Source organism: Lithobates pipiens, unplaced genomic scaffold, assembly GCF_037356315.1.
Source record: "Lithobates pipiens isolate NorthernLeopardFrog02 unplaced genomic scaffold, aLitPip1_a1.2 Scaffold_3, whole genome shotgun sequence".
In the NCBI taxonomy this organism is placed as follows: domain Eukaryota; kingdom Metazoa; phylum Chordata; class Amphibia; order Anura; family Ranidae; genus Lithobates; species Lithobates pipiens.
In genome coordinates this window covers 100,905,653-100,927,253 of record NW_027507790.1, presented here as the reverse complement: position 1 = coordinate 100,927,253, position 21,601 = coordinate 100,905,653, and the positions used below count along the sequence as shown (strand labels likewise).

Genomic DNA, 21,601 nt, shown 5'->3' with positions numbered 1-21,601 from the left:
TGGAGAAGAGCTGACAGGGGAGAGCCTGGAGAGGAGTCAAGATGGATCAAGTATTCCTGCTGAAGTTGGTGAGTACCATCACACTGTAACTCAAGGCAGAAAAATCATCTTATTATTACATAGCTCCCATTAATAGCCAATTTATTTGAAGTTACAACAAATCTTTTTTAAATGACAGCAACTGAATTCACTACAAAAACTTTGCTAATATGAAGGTGTACAATTTGTGGAAATGCACTGCCAAGGAATAAGCAGTGAAATTGAAAACTAAGATAGTTCTAAGATACTGCTCCTTACTGCTGGTCTCAAGAGATTTGTATACGATTGGCAATGTGACTAGACTACTGTACAGTTCACTGTTCTTGCTGAAGTGGAAGCTGTACCTGGGGACCTGCAGTGCAAGCACCTTCTTTTTTCTTTCATTCTGTGAATCTGTGCTTCCTCTGCTGCTCTTGTTGCTTCTTTATTTAGGTTAGTCACCTGTCATGAGTAAGTATGAAAGCTGCTATTGACTTCTTCTAAAAATAAGAGTTCCCTGTTGTAAAAATCAAAGGGCCTTAGTAATTTTTAAATCACTAAATCAGAACAATTGAATGTTTGAGGTTGGGGTTTTTCTGTATATTTTCAGTGGAGTTGGTTCTTCCACATGTCTCATTACGATACAAAGTCCTTAGTAATAATATGAAGGGTTACTATATGACTAGTGCCAGTGTAAGATCGTATGTACTGTTCTCACGGATTTGTATATTTGCTTGTATTAAAACTGAAAAATCCCAATAAAAACTATTGGAAAAAAAAAATCAGAACAAGTATGCAAAATAGGTATTGACACTCAGACATTCCTGACTTGCATGCTTGTTCAGGATCCGAAGCCAGAAACAGTCTGGCAACAAGCATTTTTACAGCATCTGTATTTCACCAAGTACAGTCAATGAAGGTTGAAGACCCCCATGGCAGCCATAGTAGTACAATCAAGAATTTCCCATATAAAAGGGTCCCGAAAAAATAGTACTAAACATTGTAATACTGATTTTATTAAAAATATATACAGTAACATTGTGACTCTCACTATGTCAAACAATATACAACATTCATTTTCATTTTACATTGCGAATCATCACAGTTTACAGATGCTGTACCTGGGCGAGGAAAACCAAGATAATACACAGCAATATGACATAAAGTATAACAGTATGGCTATAGTAGCTTCATAACTTTTTACAAAGGGCACCAACACAGCTCATTGTAACTATTAAATTAAATATACAGAACAAAGTAATTAATACTCACAGCAAAACAAAGAGTTAATGTTTTATTTCTAGGAATTCAAATAAAGCATATAAATTTCATCTGTTGCTTTTAGCGCCCTTTGTTTTTAGCAGTAGTGAGACATGTATTCATCTGTAATATTAAAATATGGGGTCTTATATAGTAGTACTAAAGGCAATGCTATGCAGAAACCTGTAACAGCCAATCAGTGTTTTGTGCTTTTGTGCAGATTTAAATCCTCTGCATTTAAATCTCCCGTCAGTTTACATACAAATACTAGATTGTAGACGGACATGCAGATGTTATCCAAACCCTATAATTTTTCATAAATATATGTATGTAAGACAAGCATAATATGTATGTTTACCTATAATATGCATTGCAGATACACATCTCTGGGGCTTTTTGGAATTGAGCGATGCTGCCACCTACAGATCATTAACTGAACAAAATCAGATGGTTCAGGCAGGAATCATCTCAGGTGGTCCCTAGGTAGTTTAAGCTGTCCAGATCACCAATACCATTGCTCACTATGAGGCCTATGTATGAAAACATGCTAAATGCCCACAGCAGCCAGTCAGCTTTGATATGTCATTCTTTTAGACCACGGTTCAAAATAAAACAAAGACTCTGACTGATTGCTATGAGAAGCAAGAAATAAGAAGAAGCCTCTATGGCAGGCGTCTCCAAACTTTCTAAGTCCTTCAGACTTTAGGGGAGGCCAGACTTTGACCAGCTGAAGCAGAAAATGCCCCATCATTGGTTTGAATGGAAGCAATAGTCCCCCAATGTTGGCGTCAATGGGAAGAATAGTGCCCCATCTATGGTATCAATGGAAGGAAGAGTACCCCATCAATGGTGTTAGTGGGAGGTATAGTGCCCCATCGATGGTGTCAGTTGGTGGAATGGTACCCCAAGGGCCATAAAAAAGTAAACCAAGGGCCACATCTGGCCCCTGGGCCACAGATTGGAGACCACTGCTCTATGGTATTAAAAAAGACTGTTTAAAAGTGTTATATAGCTAAACACCATGTACTGGGATCAATATTGGCACATTGTGCTTTTTCATATGCAAACTGTAGTGCAGTGATGATATATAAGTTCTAGCCTCACACCTTGGCTGATTGCAGTACAGATGTAAGGAATTATGAGGCTGTAATGAAAGACATAAACGGAACATGGACATGCGTTGCTAACAAATATATTACATGGCGTATTTTGCACTGCTGATAATTCATAGTATAGTAATCAAGTTCTTGTGTTGGCTGTTTTCCCAGGTATTATACGTCTGAGCATATTGCAGGATATATTATAGATAAGAAAATATATTATTCCTCCGAAAAAGCAGAGAAAACTAGAAAACAAGATCTATATTAATAAATTGTTTCTGGAGAGAAACAGTCAATGATGCCTCTTAAACTTTGGCCTTGCCCGACCTTCATTAGAGTGCAGTGAAGGCTTCATTCCTCCTGTAGCACATAATAAATCTTTTATCACATATAAATAGATAACATTACTGGTGAAACCTTCAGAATGACCAGTTACTCAGACTTTGTGTGCTTTTTTGTAACATGCCCAGATCTCCTGGAGCTAATATATCCAACAATTGAGTCACAGTTATGATACATGCCCATCCCTACCAAGGTAAGGCCAATGCCAGTATAGCTGAGTACTGTAAGGTGGCTTCCAAAGAGCACTCTAGATAAGACAAGGTTCCCCACTACATTGAGGTTGCCAAGAACATGTATGGTGACCGCTGAGGTCAGTGTGATGACACAGAAGCTTGCCAAATTGTACAAAACAGATCCCAAGCAGCTAAGGAGGATGAAAAGCCAAAGTTTACTGTCACTGTCTGGTGGCCTCTCCCATGCCACTCCTCTCTCTAGTAACACTGTAGCCACTAGCAAGATGCAGAAACTGGGTATAGACATCAGGTACAGCAGTGTGACCGAATGAATGTTCTCTTCTTTAAGAAGTAGACCTGGAAAAAAAAAACAATATTCTATTTAAAGTTCTCCAAGCCAATATAAAAACTCTGTTCATATATACCGTACGTTTTATTATGTAGTTACTGCCTTTATTTTATAAGGATAGCTGTACAGTTAAAAAGACCCTGTTGCTAGCCCGTTGTTTTCTTTTAAATCTTCCAATAAGATTATATGTTCATGTAGTGTATTTTATGCATGTTATTTACCTGAAAAGCCCCCCTTGTCTAGACATCCAACTGTCCTGACACTGCTGCTGAGCGCTGCCATCTTGGACAGGATGTCAGCAACCCCAACAGACCTAGAGCTGTCACTCTATAGAAGCCATTTTCAACCAGGGTGCCCAGGTACACTGAGGTGCCTTCAAGTTTCTTCAGGGGTGCCTTAGAAAATAACTAAAGGTTGCCCAAAAATTTTATACAAGCCAGCGGGTGGATCAAGCCTGTCTTTTAGTTACACAAAAAAAGCCACATGTTTTCATTGTGCACCATTACAATGACATCATCAGTTGATAAGAAGGACGTGGGGGGCCTGCCCAGCATCCCCATTTGCCCCCCTCTGTTAGCAATGGGGTCACATTAGCTAAATGAGAGAAACGGAGGGAGAAGAGAAACATTGAAATACTAGTCAGTGCCACTGTATAAAGCTTTATGTTTTGGAAGAAAAAAATCACCACTAATGCTGAGTGTCCAATATGTGGATGATGCTGGATTATGTAAAACTATTAGTTTCATTTTTACATTTTAGAATGGGGTGCCTCAAAATTGTACATAATTTTAAAGGGTGCCTTGACTAATAAAAGGTTGAGAAATACCGTTCTATAGTAATCCCATTGCCATCTCTTCCGGCAACTACAATAAAGGTTATGTAGGTAGGTGAGGGGAGGGATGGAGGAGCTGGGTCAGCACACAAAATAATTAGACACCCCCCAGAAGAAGGAGGGGATATGCTGTGGAAGAAGGGAGGGGCTGTGCTATGGAATTAACTAGTTAAAGTTTCTAGTATAGGCACATTTTAAGTATATACAACATAATGCAAGGAAATAAAATATGCTGTAAAAAATCATATAAAATACTTGATTTTTTGTGCTTTTACCTGTAATTTCTTAAGTTGATGACAAATCTTTTCAAACCTATAAGCTATTTTTTTACATCCAGGGGCACCAGGGGATTTAACGGATAGAACTATGGCCCATTCCACATGGGGCAGTCCCCGCTGAACAGGTAGATGGCTTGTCCGTGTCCATTCCGCTTACACAGAGCAGCTACAGACACCACCCATTGTCCTGTATGACCGGTAGGATATAAACGGACCGCCTGTCCATTTACACTTGTCTGCCATCCGATCTGATTCACCAGACAGATGGGGAAGGGATCCCCATCCATCTGTTTTTACCCGACAGGATTGGATGTCCATTGACACTCGCAGCTCCATAGAGGGAAATAGAGGGTCCGATTGTGTCCGCCTGAAAAACTGACAGGGGCCCCAATTGGTTTGTCTGTGTGAAAGGGCTCTATCATTATGTAGCCACCCTGGTGGTATGATTATGTCAGATTTTTGCGTCTCAAAGCAGTACAATGTTTTGCATAGAAATTTGGTGTTTTAAATTGTAGGCCTGTAATTCTTAGCAATAACACACTTAAATCTATTCAAACAAGAGTCTAGTAGACATCCCAGGTATGATAAAGTTTGAAACATAAAATCATACATAATAATATAATAAATAACTATAAATAATTATAGAAAATAATAATATAATAATAATAAAATTAATTTCCCCACAATTCACTATGGCTCAGTTCTGCAAGTGTTCTAATTTACTATCGCTGTTTTCTAGCTTTTGACATAAAGGGACACTTTTAAGTTTCTATGGACAATCTCCAGTTTCCAGGCAGAAAGAACAGTATATACCGGTATAATATAAAACTGCATGCAGGGCACTGGACAAAGCACACAAAACACAGAGGCATTGGGTGGAGAATACAGCCCACAGACACAGGGGGGAGACATTGCAGGATCCTGGGGACAAGGTACATAACCTGCACCAGGATCCTGCAATGCAATCCCGAGTGTGGCTCAGGGGTTACCGCTAATGGTATTTAAATTTAACCCCGAGCCACACTCGGGAAAACTGCCAGGGAGATTAATTAAATTGCATTTCTCATTACACGCATAGGCCAGTATAAACACTTCTTTGTGTACATTGAGCATGCAGTCTAAATATGACATAGTAGAGGCTTACTTAAAGTGTATATAAACCCAAAAACAAAATTGTACTATATAATCACCAGTCCTTAGATATGGTGGCTCCATTCGTTTCCTTTTTTCAAGTTTTTTCTTCCCTTTTTTTCTAACTGGTAACCTTGTCAGTAACACCCTTCTTGCCCTAGAGTGACAAGTCTCACTCGCTGCACTGTATCTATTGAGAATAAGTGTTGTCACATGGGGCAACATGCCCCCCCCCATGTCCATTACAATGAGGGGTGTTTTGTAGGCCACAGAAGATAGGCTGAGAAGGCTGATAAAACTGTTTGAGATTTTAGTTTACTACACAGAAAGGTAGAAGGATGCTGAATGTCTGTCAGGATTAACAGGTAGCTTTTTTGTACTTGCGGAAAATGTACTTAGCCCAAAAATAGAAAACCAATGCCACCACATCAAAAGTTTAGTTATCAGCAAAATTATAAATTTTTGTTCTCAGGTTTGAATGTACTTCAAACTCATGCACTCCGGGAACTAAAGACACTAGGAGGGTTAACAAAGGGGAATGCATAAATCTTTTTTTTGTGTAAACATCTGTGCATTTTTGCGCCAAATCAACAATGCCATTTCACAAGTTCTATGTGTTGTGCCAGCTGTTAAAACTGGTATGCAACCGTTTATTTTTGTCTAATAGGGTGTGCCAGAATAATCAAACAGTTGCGTGAAAAGTTCAAAAATGTACATCATAACCACAGTGCCACAAATCCTGTACTGAGGAGGAATAGCACTGCATGGGAGAGAGGAGAAATGTATGGACCAACAGCATGCCACTATCATGCAACAAATGAATGAATTGCCACATGACACTTTTATTGATTTGGCGCATATTTTTGTTAATCCCACCATTGAAATTAGACAGTTATGCAAAGCGGCATACCATGTAACTGTGATACAGGGGAACATTTACTGTAGTTGTGTAACCAAAACAGTTTCATGGGTTGCTTGCAGAGCTGCGCATTGTACAGCAGAGGGCTGTTAAAACATTCATAACATTTCCTGAAAAGCCAGCTTGACAGGTAAATCAATGTTTGTCATTCGCTGTGCGGATACAGATCCGAGCATGTCGTGTTTGGAGAAGACTGTGTACCGAGTACAGCTTTGCTAATCCAAAATGAACACCCTTTGCTGACACTTGTTTTTAATAATGGTAACATAATAAAATGATGATATTATAATAAACATAATCAAATTTCGAGAAACGCTACAGACGCTTTGATTTAATAATACTCTGAGAAGACTACCTTAGATATTTCTCATCTCTCTCAGTAACAGCGTGCACACTTGTTTGTTTACATCAGTATGCAATAAGACTAATTGCATAAAAAAAAAGAAAAAAAAAAGATGCAGCGCTAAAAGATATATGTGAACCCCAGATGAAGGTCTAGGGCAGCCTTTCTCAAAATTTTCAATACAGAGGAACCCTTGAAATAGTTCTCCGGCCTCGGGAAACCCCTGCTAAAAATTTGAAATCTACAACTCTTGATACATTAGTGTGGTGGTCAGTGGGATAAATGGTCCTTACACTTGTGGTCATTGGGAAGAATTACCTCCTAATGCTGCGTACACACGATCGGAATTCCGGCCAAAAAAAGACCGATGAGAGCTTTTCATCGGAAAATGCGACCGTGTGTATGTTCCATCGGAATTTAGCTGTCCGAATTTCCGCCAGCCAAAAACTGATAGCATGTTCTCAATTTTCCCGACGGAAAAACTTTCTATCGGTAATTCTGATCGTGTGTATGCAATTCCGATACGCCAAAAATCACGCATGCTCAGATTCAACTACGAGACAGAAGCTATTGGCTACTGGCTATTGAACTTCCTTTTTCTAGTCCCGTCGTACGTGTTGTACGTCACTGCGTTATAAATGATCGGAATTTGATGTGACCGTGTGTAGGCAAGATAGCTTGAGCCGAATTCCGTCGGAATTCTGTCAGGAAAACCATCAGAGCTTTTTCCGACGCAAATTCCGATCGTGTGTATGCGGCATTACAGATAGCTAAAAAGATCAATGGTGTGAGTGGGAACTTATCTCAGAGGCAGAAATTGCCTAATGCTGAAGGAACCCCTAGCAACCTCTGGAGGAACCCTCGTTGAGAATCACTGGTCTAGGGGTATAAGCTCAATATAAAGTGCTGTATATAATGCTAAATATATATATATTCAAGGAAGTAAAAAAATATGAAATATACCAAGTAACACAGCAAATTGTGATATACAGTGCTGTGTGCATAAATATACAAGAAATGGTCTTGAAAATGAAACAGAAACATTCATGATGGTGTAACACCACAAACAAAATGTGCAGACATAAATTGGCCAGAATAAATAGTGCATGGAATGGCTGGTAAAAAAACTTTCCAAAATTCAAAAAACATGAATGGCCACGTGAGAGTCCTAGAAAATGTTTAAAATGACATGCTCAGTCCCTTGAACATAATCACAGGGTGCTGACGTTCATAAAGTGTGATGGGGAAGCTGAGGTATACAGGGTAATATTCACACACAGCACCCGGGGGTGTGCATCCAACACCAGAGAAGGGAGATGGGCACTCTGACCCTAAGCTGTGGACACACACGTCAGTGGCGGTGGGTCAAACAGGCATGAATAATCGTCAGGAACTCGATCTCCAACCCGAACTCCTGCAGAAGAATTGGTGTGTCTATACCTGCATCCATAAAGCCAAGGATGACCCAAAGATGTGGACTTCAGTGGCATTGTTCCTGATGAAAATGGTGCTCATTACATTCGGGAAACAATATTACCCTGTATACTTAAACACACTTTATGAACGTCAGCACCCTGTGATTATGTTCAAGGGACTGAGCAGGTCAGTTTGAAATTTTTCTAGGACTCTCACGTGGCCATTCATGTTTTTTGAATTTTGGAAAGTCTTTTTACCAGCCATTCCATGTGCTATTTATTCTGACCAATTTACGTCTGCACATATTGTTTGTGGTGTTACACCATCATGAATGTTTCTGTTTCATTTTCAGGATCATTTCTTGTATATTTATGTACATAGCACTGTATATCACAATTTGCTGTGTTACTTGGTATATTTCATATTTTTTCACTTCCTTGAGTATATATGTATTTAGCATTCTATACAGCACTTTATATTGAGCTTATACCCCTAGACTTTCATCTGGGGTTCACATATATGTTTTAGTGCAGCATCTTTTTTTTTTTTTCATCAGTATACAGTGCCAGTCTATGTGCCTCACTTCACATTCCTAACATTATTGCTAGAGGTTTCATCATTCGCAATTAAATTGAGCTGCAGGACTGCAATACTGTGTGAGCCAGATTCCAGTGAACATGACCTATTAATAAAACTAGCTAACAATGCAGCACTAGAGTTAATTAAAAAAAAAGAATCAAATAAAACAACATGTTATTAAGGCTCGGTTCACACCTAAACTGGCCACAGATCGCACAGCAACGCTGTCCGTTCCTGTTCTCCATTTCAGGGACGAATCAGGGCAGAATCTTTGCCTGAATTTGGCCCTGAAACGGAGGCAAAGACGCACCGCAGCCGCCCCGGAGACATGTGAACCGGCTCCATAGAGAGCCCGTCATATTCTCCTGCTATCCGAATTGGATGTGGAGAAACCTCTGCATCCAATTCGCATAGGTGTGAACCCAGCCTAAAGGCAGTTAATCAGATTCCAGACTCAGAAGGGTTGATTTACTAAAAACATTTGACACTGGTCAAATGTCCTTTGCCTATAGTGTTACGGTATTTTCTGTATTGGTGAATGTTCTTTAATGCCGCGTACACACGATCAAACAATCCGGTGGAAAAGTCCGGCAAACTCAAGTCCGCCGGACAATACGCCCGTGTGTAGCCTCCGGCGGACTTTTTTTACCCAAAAGTCCGGCGGACTAAGAAAGTATTTTTGAACTCCAATATGACTCGCTTTTCGGTGGACAGTACGGCAGTGTGTGTGCTAGTCCGCCGTACTTTTGAAATGAGTGGACTTTTCACGCGTGGAGAAAATTCCGCTCATTTTGAGCGCGTCTCCAGGTAGCCAGGGCCAGCGAAGGAGGCGTCGCTGGCCCCGTCACCTGGTATGGACTTAAAGGGGAACTCCTACGCCTAAAAATCCGGGCGGGGGTCCCCCCTAGGTCCATATCAGACCCTTATCCGAGCGCGCTACCCGGCCGGCCAGGAAAGGGGGTGGGGAAGAGCGAGCGCCCCCCCCCCTCCTGAGCCATACCAGGCCCCCCCACCCCAAAGCACCTTGTCCCCATGTTGATGAGGACAAGGGCCTCTTCCCGACAACCCTGGCCGTTGGTTGTCGGGGTCTGCGGGCGGGGGGCTTATCGGAATCCGGGAGCCCCCTTTAATAAGGGGGCCCCCGGATACCGGCCCCCCACCCTATGTGAATGAGTATGGGGTACAATGTACCCTTACCCATTCACCTGTAAAAAAATCAACATCTGAAGAGAAGAAGAGAAGAGAAGAACAGAAGACGGTGACAGAAGACCGGGCCACCGCCTGTAAAAGAGCTAGAAGGCACGGTGGCCCGGCAAGAAGAACCGAAGAGGGGGACAAGACCCCCGAAGAGGGGGAAAAGACTCCCGAAGTCGGAAGAAGAGGGCGGCGGCGAAGAAGAAAGCGAAGAAGAAAGTCGGGCTCCTCCGCTAGTAAAAGAGCTAGCAGAAGATAGCGGAGGAGTCCGGCGAGAAGACCCCCGAAGACGGAAGACCCCCGGAGCTGTGCAATAAACTATTTTAACCCTTGTGTGTTGTGTTTTTTTTAACTTTTTTTTTACAGGTGAATGGGTAGGGGTACATTGTACCCCATACTCATTCACATAGGGTGGGGGGCCGGTATCCAGGAGCCCCCTTATTAAAGGGGGCTCCCGGATTCCGATAAGCCCCCCCGCCCGCAGACCCCGACAACCAACGGCCAGGGTTGTCGGGAAGAGGCCCTTGTCCTCATCAACATGGGGACAAGGTGCTTTGGGGTGGGGGGGCCGCGTGGCCCCCCTTCCCCAAGGCACCCCCCATGTTGAGGGCACGCGGCCTGGTATGGCTCAGGAGAGGGGGGTGCGCTCGCTCGTCCCCACCCCCTTTCCTGGCCAGCCGGGTAGCGTGCTCGGATAAGGGTCTGATGTGGACCTAGGGGGGACCCCCACGCTGATTTTTCGGCGTAGGGATTCCCCTTTAAGTCAATACCAGGTGACGGGCCAGTGACGCCTCCTTTGCTGGCCCCGGCTACCTGGAGACGCGCTCAAAATGACCAGACTTTCCTCCGCGTGTGTGGGCGAGTCCGTTCATTTTAAAAGTACGGCGGATAGTCCGGCGGACTTAGTACGCCGTATTAGTCCGCTGAAAAAGTGCCGTGTGTGGGCAAGTAGCTCGTTTGGAAAGTCCGGCAGACAGTCCGGTGGGAAGTCCGCCAGACTAAGTCCGCCGGATACGTGGCATAACTCTTATGGTCAAATGTCCTTACTGGCTTATACACAGATTACAAACATTACAGGTAATATTCGTCACTTTTATTCAAAGAATGAGACATTTACAAAGTGAATCTCTTTATAAATAAGGCCACAAAGGGGTCATTCACACAGCCATTCAGATCCACCTGTCATTTTTTCAGGCAGATCTGAATGGAAGCTCAATGTAATGGCCCATCCACACGATCCGAAAAATCGGACAAAAAATACCGCTTTCAACGTGATCGTACGATAATCGGATCGTTAGTACAGAGCTTTCGAGAGCTGATCGTGACAAATCATCCAATATTATTAGATTGGACAAGCACAAAAATTTTCCTCATACAATACCAGATCGGACGATTTTCGTTTAGTCAGTACAGTTGTTGTCCGAAAATACAATACAAATACATTACAACACATGACATCACTTCCGATTTTTTTTTTTCTGTCGTACAAGAATTTTTGTGACTTTAGTAACCTATTCAATTTCTACTTGCAACTATTACATGAAAAAAGTCGGACGATCTGTCGTCCGATTTTCAGATTGTGTGTACGGGCCTTAAGGCTGGGTTCACACTATCTTCACATGCGGCTCACAGCAGGGGTCCAGTGGCTGAATTCGGACCTGAAACAGACCAAAAGATGCACAGGGCTTTTGTGCAAATTCGCACCGGAGCCACAGCGGAGATATGTGAACCGACTCCCTAAAGAGCCGGTCAAAATCTCCTGCTATTGCAAATTGGATGGGGGGAAACCGCATCCAATTTGCAATAGTGTGAACCCAGCCTAAGTCTGTGGCAGGCAGGTGTAAACAAGCATGTGTCGGTTTACATTCGATTACTTCCAAGTTCATCCAGGTAAAAAAATAAAACGGAAAAGGTCTGTGTCCTTTTTAGTTATTCGGATCTATATGTGATGGATCTGAAGAAGATGGATGCAAACAGACGCACTTTCATTTACATCCACCTGCTCATGGACCTAACAAGATCAGGGTGAAAAATACTGAACAGACATGAATGTCACAAAAATTCAATCTGTACTATTCAGCTACGATTCAGCAGGAAATCTGTTCACAGGTTCCCTGTTTATAGGAACGGACACAGCCAGAGCTGGCCTTTCCCTTCCTGACTCCTACACCTTTATGGCACATCACTAAGACGGGCTACCTCAATGGTTAAACAGGAAGGTGACAGTACATCACAGGAAAGCAAGAGAAAATGACAACAAAAACAAGGATTAGGGGAACTCCCAACAGAGATGACAGTGAAAGAAGTGATTTCTTCCCACTTCCTGTCAAGTCTCCTGGATAGGAAGTCATGGGAAACCTCAACATGGACACATACAGAATCTCTAACTCTTCTCTCCTCTTACCTTCAAGGCCTTATTCAATTGGTTCTGAGGCCCATACACTGTGAATTGGCCATTTGTTGATGTGGCTGGGGCCATTCTGCCACTGTGTCCCTACAGACTTACATTGGCTGTGTGCACACATCACCTGGAGGCTCCAGCCACATAAACAAATGGCCAATTCACAGTGTACAGGTCTCAGCACCCATGTGAATTAGGCCTTATACAGTAGAGGAACTGTATTTGTAAGTGCTTAAACAACACAGTTTTGCATGCTATATGTACACATTCAATGAACGTCATACCGTCATTTGCCTAAAAACACGTAGGCAGAAACCACACTACTCTACACAATACTGCTGGTTGTATTGTTCCTTTAAAATAGGTCTCTATTTTAAAAGACCAGCTGCGTTCTTTATCTTTGCTACTTTCACATGAACTTTTAAAGCCCAACTCCTGCTTAAACTTTTTTTCTAGCTTTGTTAAGGAAGCTTTTTATTACTATCCCTATCCTCACTGTTTAGATTTCCCATCACTTCCTTTCCAGGGGCCTAAAGTTCCCTTCAGTTCACCTCATTTCATGTTCTGGTGTCATAGAAATGAAAAGTGAGGGGGATCTTCCCAATGTAGTCACCAACAACAATAAAGACCTGCCAAAAATAATGATCCTTCCCCACTCCCTTTCACGCTAGCAGCAGTGTTTAGAGACCCCCACAACAAAAAGAGATCTGCAGTGGAACGCTTTTCAGGGGTTCAAGAGGCACACATGGCAATGGGTATTCACTTGAGCAGCACCATGCCCGCTCGTAGATGGAAAGTTGAGGGGTGGTAAAAACCTGGATCAAAAGCCTGTTTTTAGCACCCCCTAGCTCCTTTGCACCACAAACGGAGTCAGAGACAATAAGTGATGGTAAAAAAGGCAAAATAATTCCTTCATAGGTATAATCTAAGCATATTGGTCTACACCTTTGTTTTTGTTTTTTATTTGAAGGTAAAGGTGGATTATTAAAGGAGCTGTATATTTTATTACACATTTTAAACCTGTGTGTCTGCATCCTTCCAGTCCTGTCTTCCAATCTTGGTGACACTTGTTCTTCCCATTACTTGTCTTGGGGTCAACCGGAGAGGAAGTAAGGGGAAATCTCTTCAATAGACCACACATAGAAGCACAACTGGGCTGTTAAAGTAGCTGACCTCCATGCCTTCTGTTATAGTAAATCAGAATTTATTGAAAATAGACACCTGAGATAACTTCTGTAAATGACAACGGTGTGCACCCAAGTATCTGTTTGTTGTTCCACCAACCTTGTCAACCTTTTAATTCTCCCACCTGACATAAAAAGAATATCTCTCAAAGGAAAGCTGCTATAATAATGGTAAATCAAATGGTTGTTAAATCGTATTGTATATTGACAAACTGGGAAGTCCTAAACCAGTTAGAGAACTTTATTTAATAACTATAAATGTTCAAAGCCTTGGAGATAAAAGGGCCCATTATTCACAACCTTTCTTTCTCTGTATGAAAGATCAAAGTACCATGCATACAGGTTCTGTCACTTTTGGGGGAGGATCATGGCAAGTGCTGTATTCGTAACAGCAGAGGATGGGCAATTGTCTCTCTGACTTCCATTTTTAGGGAGATGCCAACCCTTTAGAACTTATTCAGAGCAATCATTCATGGTTCTCTTGAGAGGGCACCTGCCCACCCACTGATACGTTCCAAAGGGCTTCATGCCGCTATGTTCGTCTGCAGGTGCAATGAGTCCAAACCAGCCTTTCCCAACCTTTTTAAGGTGGAGGATCCCTTGAAATAACTTTCTGTTCTCAAGGAACTCCAGCTAATAATTACGAAATATACAGCTCACCATATATTAGTGTGATGGTCAGTGGGAAGAATGCTCCTTCTTTTGTGGTCATTGTGAAAATGTTACCCTTAAAGCGGAGTTCCACCCAAAAGTGGAATGTCTGCTTATCTGTCTCCTCCCCCCTTCTGGTGCCACATTTGGCACCTTTGGGGCAGGGGGGCAGGTACCTGTTTTTGACAGGTACTCTGTCCCCACTCCAGTCGGACCTTGCTTTTGCAAGGTACGTCAGAAGTTCGGCCCCCTCCTCCTCCTTCTGTCGGGGCAGCGGGTTCCCTTACCAGCAGTAGTGGCAGTGGCACCTGAAAGCCGATGGAAACATCAGCTGAGGTGCCTACATTTCTGGACTCCAGGACAGGTAAGTGTCCTAATATTAAAAGTCAGCAGGTACAGTATGTGTAGCTGCTGGCTTTTTTTTTTGAAGGGGAAGGCGGAACTCTGCTTTAAATACAGATAAAAAGACTGTGGTTGTCAGTGAATAATTATCTGAGAGGCAGAAATTGTTCATTGCTCAAGGAACCCCTAGCAACCTTTGAAGGAACCCTGGAACCCTATGGTGCCAGACTAAACCTTTTATGAGCTTCATGTTGGTTAATATCTGAGTTCACAGAAGGTTAATGACCTTTTCCCTTTCCTCACAGGACAGTGTTCAGACTACTGTATCCTGTTAGGAAGGAGAGAAGTGACGTGTTTCCCCGTATCTGGATATTTTGTGGATTTTATCTATTGGGAAGCACTGCTCTCACTTCCTGTCCCTGTGACACTCTGTATAGGGTTGCGACAAGTTGTCAGCAGAAAAAGAAGTAAGGGAAAAGCTCCCTAAGAAGACACAGACAGCAGTAAAAATATGACTGTTCTAACCCCTCAGCACTGTAAAAAATGTTTTGCCTGCATATGGGCCACAAGCATTCTACACCTTTCAGTACTGAAGGCGTGCTGAGTTAAACAACAATTTAATCATCTAAAATGCACCTGTGCCCAGAATATGTATTAACCCCCTTGCTGCCACCTCCCAGCGGCCCTTTAAATGGGTGTTAACACCAAGAGGGAGAATCGGCTTCCTGATCACGTGAAAGCTGTCATTGGCTGTTATACAGGTCACATGATCGGGTGCCCCCTTCTGCTGGATCCCAATCACAAACAGAGACCGGGAGCTTTCGCAGTCAACTCAGTGCATGCTGTCAGCACAGAACCTCAAAGCTGTGTGGATGCAGATCTCTGGCGGCCACCTCTAATGTCGTCGCACATACGCATCCCGCTGGTGGGCAGCAGTTACAGTATTTCTATATTCTTTACAAGTAGTTAAATCATTTTAAAACAAGCCAAACCAGACCTCTCTAGCTGCTGGTAGTCTTAAAGCAGAGCTCCACCCTAAAGTGGAGCTTCCGCTCATTGGAACCCTCCCCCCCTCCGGCGCCACAATTGGCACCTTTCAGGGGGGAGGGGGGTGCAGGTACCTGTACAGTACAGGTATCTGCACCCACTTCCGGTATAGATATCTACAGAATCTATGCCCCTTTCCGCAGAATCTACGCCCCTTTCCGCAGAATCTACGCCCCTTTCCGAAGGTCCCCCGCTGTCTGCTGGGAAACACACGGATCCCAGAGACAGCGGGGACCATCCTTATTGCGCAGCACGACTCGCGCATGCGCAGTAGGGAACTGGGAAATGAAGCCGCAAGGCTCCACTTCCTGATTCCCATACCCAAGATGACGGCGGCAGCACCCGAGAGACGATCGAGAGATCGGCTTCGGGTGCCGACATCGCGGGCGCGCTGGGCGGGTAAGTGTCCTTATTTTAAAAGTCAGCAGCTGCAGTATTTGTAGCTGCTGACTTTAAAAAAAAAAAAAAACGGTGGAACTCCCGCTTTAAGATATTTATTCTCAAATATCACAACAAAGACTCTAATGTTTCTAACAGCTCAGGACACCTGCTGTGTGTTTACATTAGAAGGCTGGCACATGGTCTAGACTCCACTCTCCACACATTAAATGCACAGGTGTGACCAGGGCCTTAATCATTTAGAATACATTTTTCTACAATGTCTATATCTACAGAGATGAGTGGCTTGTTTTATAGTGCATTTACTGTTGGTTCAGAATTTGTAAATATTTTAATGTAAAACCAAATTATAATTGCGCTACCAATATATTAGAATTAAGGTGTAGCAGCCAGCATCAACAATGATTGAGTTGTGGAAGTGAGAATATAAATTAAAAAATGCAGCGCTACCAGGATATGCAGCGCTACCAGGTTTCTACTGGGGGGCATATCCTGGTAGCGCTGCATTCTTTCATTTAAATAGTTTAATGTGTATAGTCTGGGCACAGATGCCCCTTAAAAGACAAATGTCTGAATAAAAGAACACAAAATAGTAACAATAACAGAATGATATATAATATAGGTACAATGACTTACTCTGCTGAATAGATTTCAGTCCCCTGAGAAACGTTGAAGCAAAAAGGTAGATGCATCCCGTCTGATCGAACTGCACCTCTCCGATAATACTAAAGCAAGCTCCCAGGCAAATGGGAATCATGGCAGTGTACTTAAGGGCATGATGTTTGGTGCCCAGGAAAAGTTTAGAAAGAACCAGGGTAAAAAAAGGAGTTGTGGTATAGATCATCTGTGCAAAAGAAAGCTGAACACAGCTCAGTCCAAGATTTCCAAAGGCAATGCTGGAGCAGAAGGTCAGACTCAAGAGGAACACTTTAAACCGTGCGCTGGTAGTCAGTGTCTGCTCTTCCTCAGTGTTTACAGGTACCAAGCCAAACCTGAGGATGGGATAGTCTAACAGGATGGCAGTTAGCATGTGAAGTGAGGACAGCAGCAAAGGATACTGGAAGTTGTAAACTGCGAAGATCCATTTATTTAGGCTCGAGATGGTTGTACCGGTCACTAACCAGGCCAGCACGGCGGTAATCAGGTAGAGCTTAGTGCTACAACTTTTCTGGGGTGGCTCTTCTGGTTTGCTATGTATGATGGAAGGAAGAGGCGCTCTATCAGAAGCTTCCATTTCAACCTCATCTTTCCTGCTGGATGCTAAACACATGAAATTTTCAGCAGTCCAGAACTCTTTATAGACTTCAAATACCTCCAGACAGAGGGGTCATCCCTGGGGATTGTCTCAAAACGCCACAATGGTGACAACTGATACCTTCAGCATTTTCCAAAATGTAGTAGAAGCCTGTGTGCATACAAGAAACTGTGTTAACCTGTCAGACAATGAAGATGTGCATAAACACAGTGGATTAGCAGTTAGCACTCCTACCCTCCAGCACAAGGGTCCTTGGTTTGGATTGCAACCAGGACACTATCTGAATGGAGTTTGCATGCTCTCCCTATGCATGCGTGTCCTCCAACACTCGAAAGACGTGCCAATAGGTTCATTGGCTCCTCTCTAAATTGACCCTAGTATGTATCTGAAATAAAGCCTTTCGAGTGTAAGCTCCATGAGGGCTGATTTGAGTATACAATATATAAAATGCTGCATACATTGTTGGTATAGATTTAGAATAATAAATAAGACATCAGTCACAGCCCCAGTCAGAGCCTCCAGCTACAAGAGAAGATGAAGAAGAAGCCCCCCTACCTTGTCCTAGATTCCAGTCCTTCAGGCAGACGATGCATCGGCCATTGTTCACCTTCACTCGTCCTCTCAGGCTCTAGAAAAAAGCAAGTGTCAGGCTTGTTATTGGAGCAGCAGACATGTTTCGGTGGATCAGTCCCCAGGAGCTGAGTGTAAACATCTGATCTAGTGCTGATGATGATGTGAGCTCCTCCTTCCCCAAACCTTGAGCCATGCACTCAGCAGCAGTACAGAGGCTGGAGGATGGCACAGCATTCATTCAGCACTACACACACTCATCTTCCATTAGTCACTGTGTCATAGCAACACAATACTCCACCATAACACACCAGTCACGTCTGCCTTGCCTGCCTCGGTGATTCATCAGCCAGCTGATCAGCGTGTTCTCTCTTTCCTGTCTTTTCCTTTGATGGGTGTCAAAGCAAGGAAGTCATTGAGGAGAACCTGCGGAGGATTGGCACAGCAGAGCCCTGCCTCCATTGGCAGCCACTTCCCAGCCCTGACATGTCACCTTTCCAAATTTAGATCCCCTGCCTTGAAAAAACAAACGCATCGTGGAAAGTGATCGCTCTGAATGTGGGACATATAGGGCTCAATTACACCACAATCTCTGCGTTTGCTGTGGTGCATTTCTTGGAATACATTTTTGTTGTGTATTGCAATTTTTTTTGTTTAACTACGTTGCATACATTTACACATGTTCATGCATGTTTGCAGTGCGTTTACAGATTCAGATGGGTAAAAATGCACCATGCTGTACTTTTTTTTTAAATGCACATGAAATCACGGCAGTGATGTAAACTAGGCTCATTAGAACACATTCATTTTTCACGCAGGTCCTCCTGCTGCATTTAAAAACGCACCGACTGCATCTGGTGCATTTATAGTGACAGGGGGTTATCATGTCACCCATCATCGCTGCCAGGTCACTAAACACTGTGCAGCCTCCCTTTGGGATCCATTCATGCCTTGTGCTTTGGTATCGTGGGCAGAATCGCATGGCACCCCAAACGTGATGCGACTGTTGTGCAGCAATTGCACCTTTAAAAGTTGCGTGGAGCTTCTGCTCGAAAAACACACATAGGGCAATCTCATACAAGTGAATGGGCTGACCCTATGTGACACGCACAATAGTGCTGTGAAAATCGCATAAAGGGAATGCTTTTTCCCGCGTACTGCCCCCTTTTTTCTGATATCTCAGACAGGCTTTATAAATTCTTCACTTTAAACAGATATGTGAACGGAACCTTATCACACTCACCATGTCTGATATATATAGATATATCTATATATACATATACAGTATATATATATACATATACAGTATATATATATATATATATATATACACTTATAGATAGATAAATATATATATAAAGATCTATATATATATAGATCTATATATAGTTCTATATATATAGAGAGAGAGAGAGAGAGAGAGAGAGAGAGAGAGAGAGAGAGAGAGAGAGAGAGATAGATATAATTGTGTGTATTTGAGCAGCCTGTCTGTACACAATAGGAAGCCCTATATCCTATCCAGCAGTCTTACATCACCTGATTATGTACCATATGACAAAGAAGGATAATTAACTACAACTAAACTTGCATTAATATCCTCGCACATCCCCGCAGCAGCTCTCCCGGCATTTTGCACTACTACATATATTAATATATACATATAATAATTACATTTTAAAACAGGAAGTAACGATACACACAGCACACAAAAAGCAGTAGGGACGATGCTCCTGCTATGCACCATGCAGTGCTCCGATTGGCTGATGTCCCCGCCACTCACGTCTTTACTCCACTAATAAATTAGAGAGATGATTAAAAGAAGGCGTGGCGGGACTGAGGACTTTTCCTAAACATTTCAGTGATTGGTTTGTCTCTGTACAAGGGGAGGGATTGTTTATCTGAAAGAAAGAGAACGCCCTGCTGTTGCTAGAAATGTTGTTGCTAAGGGCTGCGACCTGTGATAAGTTGCTATGGAGAGGCCTGGCGGATGATGCTTGCCGCTTCCTGGCTGGGACCGGTAATGCAGGGTGGAGGACTATTTGTGTTGGGAGTGGATGAAAAGTGGAGACTTGTGTGTGGGCTCTGACTGAGAGACTATTTGTCAGACAGGCAGACAGACGCTGTTTATGGAGTATGACGGAGAACAGACATTTTCCCCTTGTCCTTTTCACATGCTTTAGAAATAATAATAAAGATATACACTGGTCATCCATAACGTTATGACCACTGACAGGTAAAGTGAATGACATTAAATATCTCGTTATAATAACCAATGAAAGTGGGTGGGGAGATATATTAGGCAGTAAATGAACATGTTGTCCCTGAAGTTGATGTGTTGAACGCCTGAAGCCAGCCGCTTCACTGAGTATATGTGATCATAGCTCCCAACTGTCCCTGATTTGGAACAATGTCCCTCATTCCTCCTCATTTTGGTCTGATCTATATAGTTCTATATAAAATGCACTATTTATCTATCAAAACGTGTTTTCCAGCGCTAAACCTTGTATCTGATTTCTAAATTGCTTCATTTGTAAATTCCAATATAAAGGAATAGTAGGGGTGAAAAAAAAAGCATTTGTGCTTTTAACAAATCTTGTTTTTTGTACAATTCTCCTTTAACCACTTAAGACCAATTTGCAGTTAAAGTACCAGACCCCTTTTTGCGACTCGGCACTGCGTCGCTTTAACTGACAATTGCGCGGTCGTGCGATGTGGCTCCCAAACAAAATTGGCATCCTTTTTTTCCCACAAATAGAGATTTCTTTTGGTGCTATTTGATCACCTCTGCGGTTTTTATTTTTTGCGCTATAAACAAAAATAGAGTGACAATTTTGAAAAAAATTCAATATTTTTTACTTTTTGCTATAATAAATAACCCCAAAAATATATATAAAATTAGTTTTTTCCTCAGTTTAGGTCGATACATATTCTTCTACATATTTTTGGTAAAAAAATTGCAATTAGCGATTATTGATTGGTTTGCACAAAAGTTATAGCCTTTACAAAATAGAACATTTTTGGGGCCATTGTCATTTATACAGCAATCAGTGCTATTTAAATGCACTGATTCCTGTGTAAATGACACTGGCAGTGAAGGAGTTAACCACTAGGGGACGGGAAGGGGTTATGTGTGACGTGTGTTTTTTTTTTTTACTGTTGGGGGGCGTGGCTTGGCATGTGACGTCACTGATCGTCTTTCCCTATAACAGGGAACAGACGATCAGTGACAGCCACACTAAGAAGCACGGGAGAGGTTTGTTTACACAGACCTCTCCTCATTCTTCAGCTCTGTGACCCGATCGTGGGACACCACGGTCACGGAGCTCAGGACCGGGTCGCAAGTGCGTCGCCGGCGGCGCGCCCGACCCATGGCTGGGCACTTAAAGAGCCACATACAAGTATGTGATTGTGCCCTGCCGTGCCATTCTGCCGACGTAAATGTGCAGGAGGAGGTCCTTAAGCGGTTAAGAGGCGTGACAAGGGGTGTGTCTTATGCCTGCATACTTTTGCCAATCAGTGTCCCTCATTCCCATCTCAAAAAGTTGGGAGGTATGGTGTAATGGTTTACAACCACCCAATGCTGGTTCAGATAGAAAGGTGTCCAGAATACACAGTGCATCGCAGTTTGTTACAAATGGGACTGTGTGGTCACAGAGCGGTCAGGGTGCCCATGCAGACCTGTGTTAACCAAGGCTGGATTTTGCCAGTCTTATGTGGGGATGCAGTAAAAAAATGTCAAGGGGGGCAGAGGATGGGATTCCAGGGCACTGTAGAGGGGTTCAACAGAGCAGAGAATAGGGTTAGCAGTTTGTAGGGCA

The 21,601-nt window shown here is 42.9% G+C and overlaps 2 protein-coding genes across 9 annotated transcripts in view; one reads left to right on the top strand and one right to left on the bottom strand.

Annotated features, from left to right (window-relative positions):
* Nucleotides 1–1,016: 1,016 nt before the first annotated feature.
* Nucleotides 1,017–19,540, bottom strand: SLC35E4 (solute carrier family 35 member E4). 4 transcript variants are annotated; one of them, XM_077462099.1, is made up of 4 exons: nucleotides 19,455–19,540; nucleotides 17,769–17,841; nucleotides 16,595–17,363; nucleotides 1,017–3,250 (listed from the first exon to the last, which is right to left on the bottom strand). In XM_077462099.1, the coding sequence occupies exons 3-4, from the start codon at nucleotides 17,226–17,228 to the stop codon at nucleotides 2,811–2,813; spliced, it is 1,074 nt and encodes a 357-aa protein (XP_077318225.1). In that variant the 5' UTR covers nucleotides 17,229–17,363; nucleotides 17,769–17,841; nucleotides 19,455–19,540; the 3' UTR covers nucleotides 1,017–2,810. The 4 variants fall into 4 exon arrangements, with proteins under 4 accessions (XP_077318225.1, XP_077318224.1, XP_077318223.1 ...); XM_077462098.1 differs by lacking the exon at nucleotides 19,455–19,540 and adding an exon at nucleotides 18,113–18,261; XM_077462097.1 differs by lacking the exon at nucleotides 19,455–19,540 and adding an exon at nucleotides 18,095–18,250.
* A 111-nt stretch (nucleotides 19,541–19,651) lies between these two features.
* Nucleotides 19,652–21,601, top strand: part of P2RX6 (purinergic receptor P2X 6) — an 87,847-nt gene continuing 85,897 nt past the window's right edge. For 4 of the 5 annotated variants that reach the window (XM_077462093.1, XM_077462094.1, XM_077462092.1 and 1 more), the window contains exon 1: nucleotides 19,652–19,800. In XM_077462093.1, the coding sequence (XP_077318219.1) occupies nucleotides 19,716–19,800 (85 nt within the window). In that variant the 5' untranslated portion in view covers nucleotides 19,652–19,715. The other variant, XM_077462095.1, reaches the window with a different exon arrangement.

Excerpts from the sequence above, each read along its gene's own strand:
- SLC35E4 (XM_077462099.1), bottom strand. The coding sequence starts at position 17,228 with ATGTGTTTAGCATCCAGCAGGAAAGATGAGGTTGAAATGGAAGCTTCT. Across the intron at positions 3,251-16,594 it reads ACTGAAATCTATTCAGCAGA|GTCTACTTCTTAAAGAAGAG; the intron begins GTAAGTCATTGT and ends TTTTTTTTCCAG.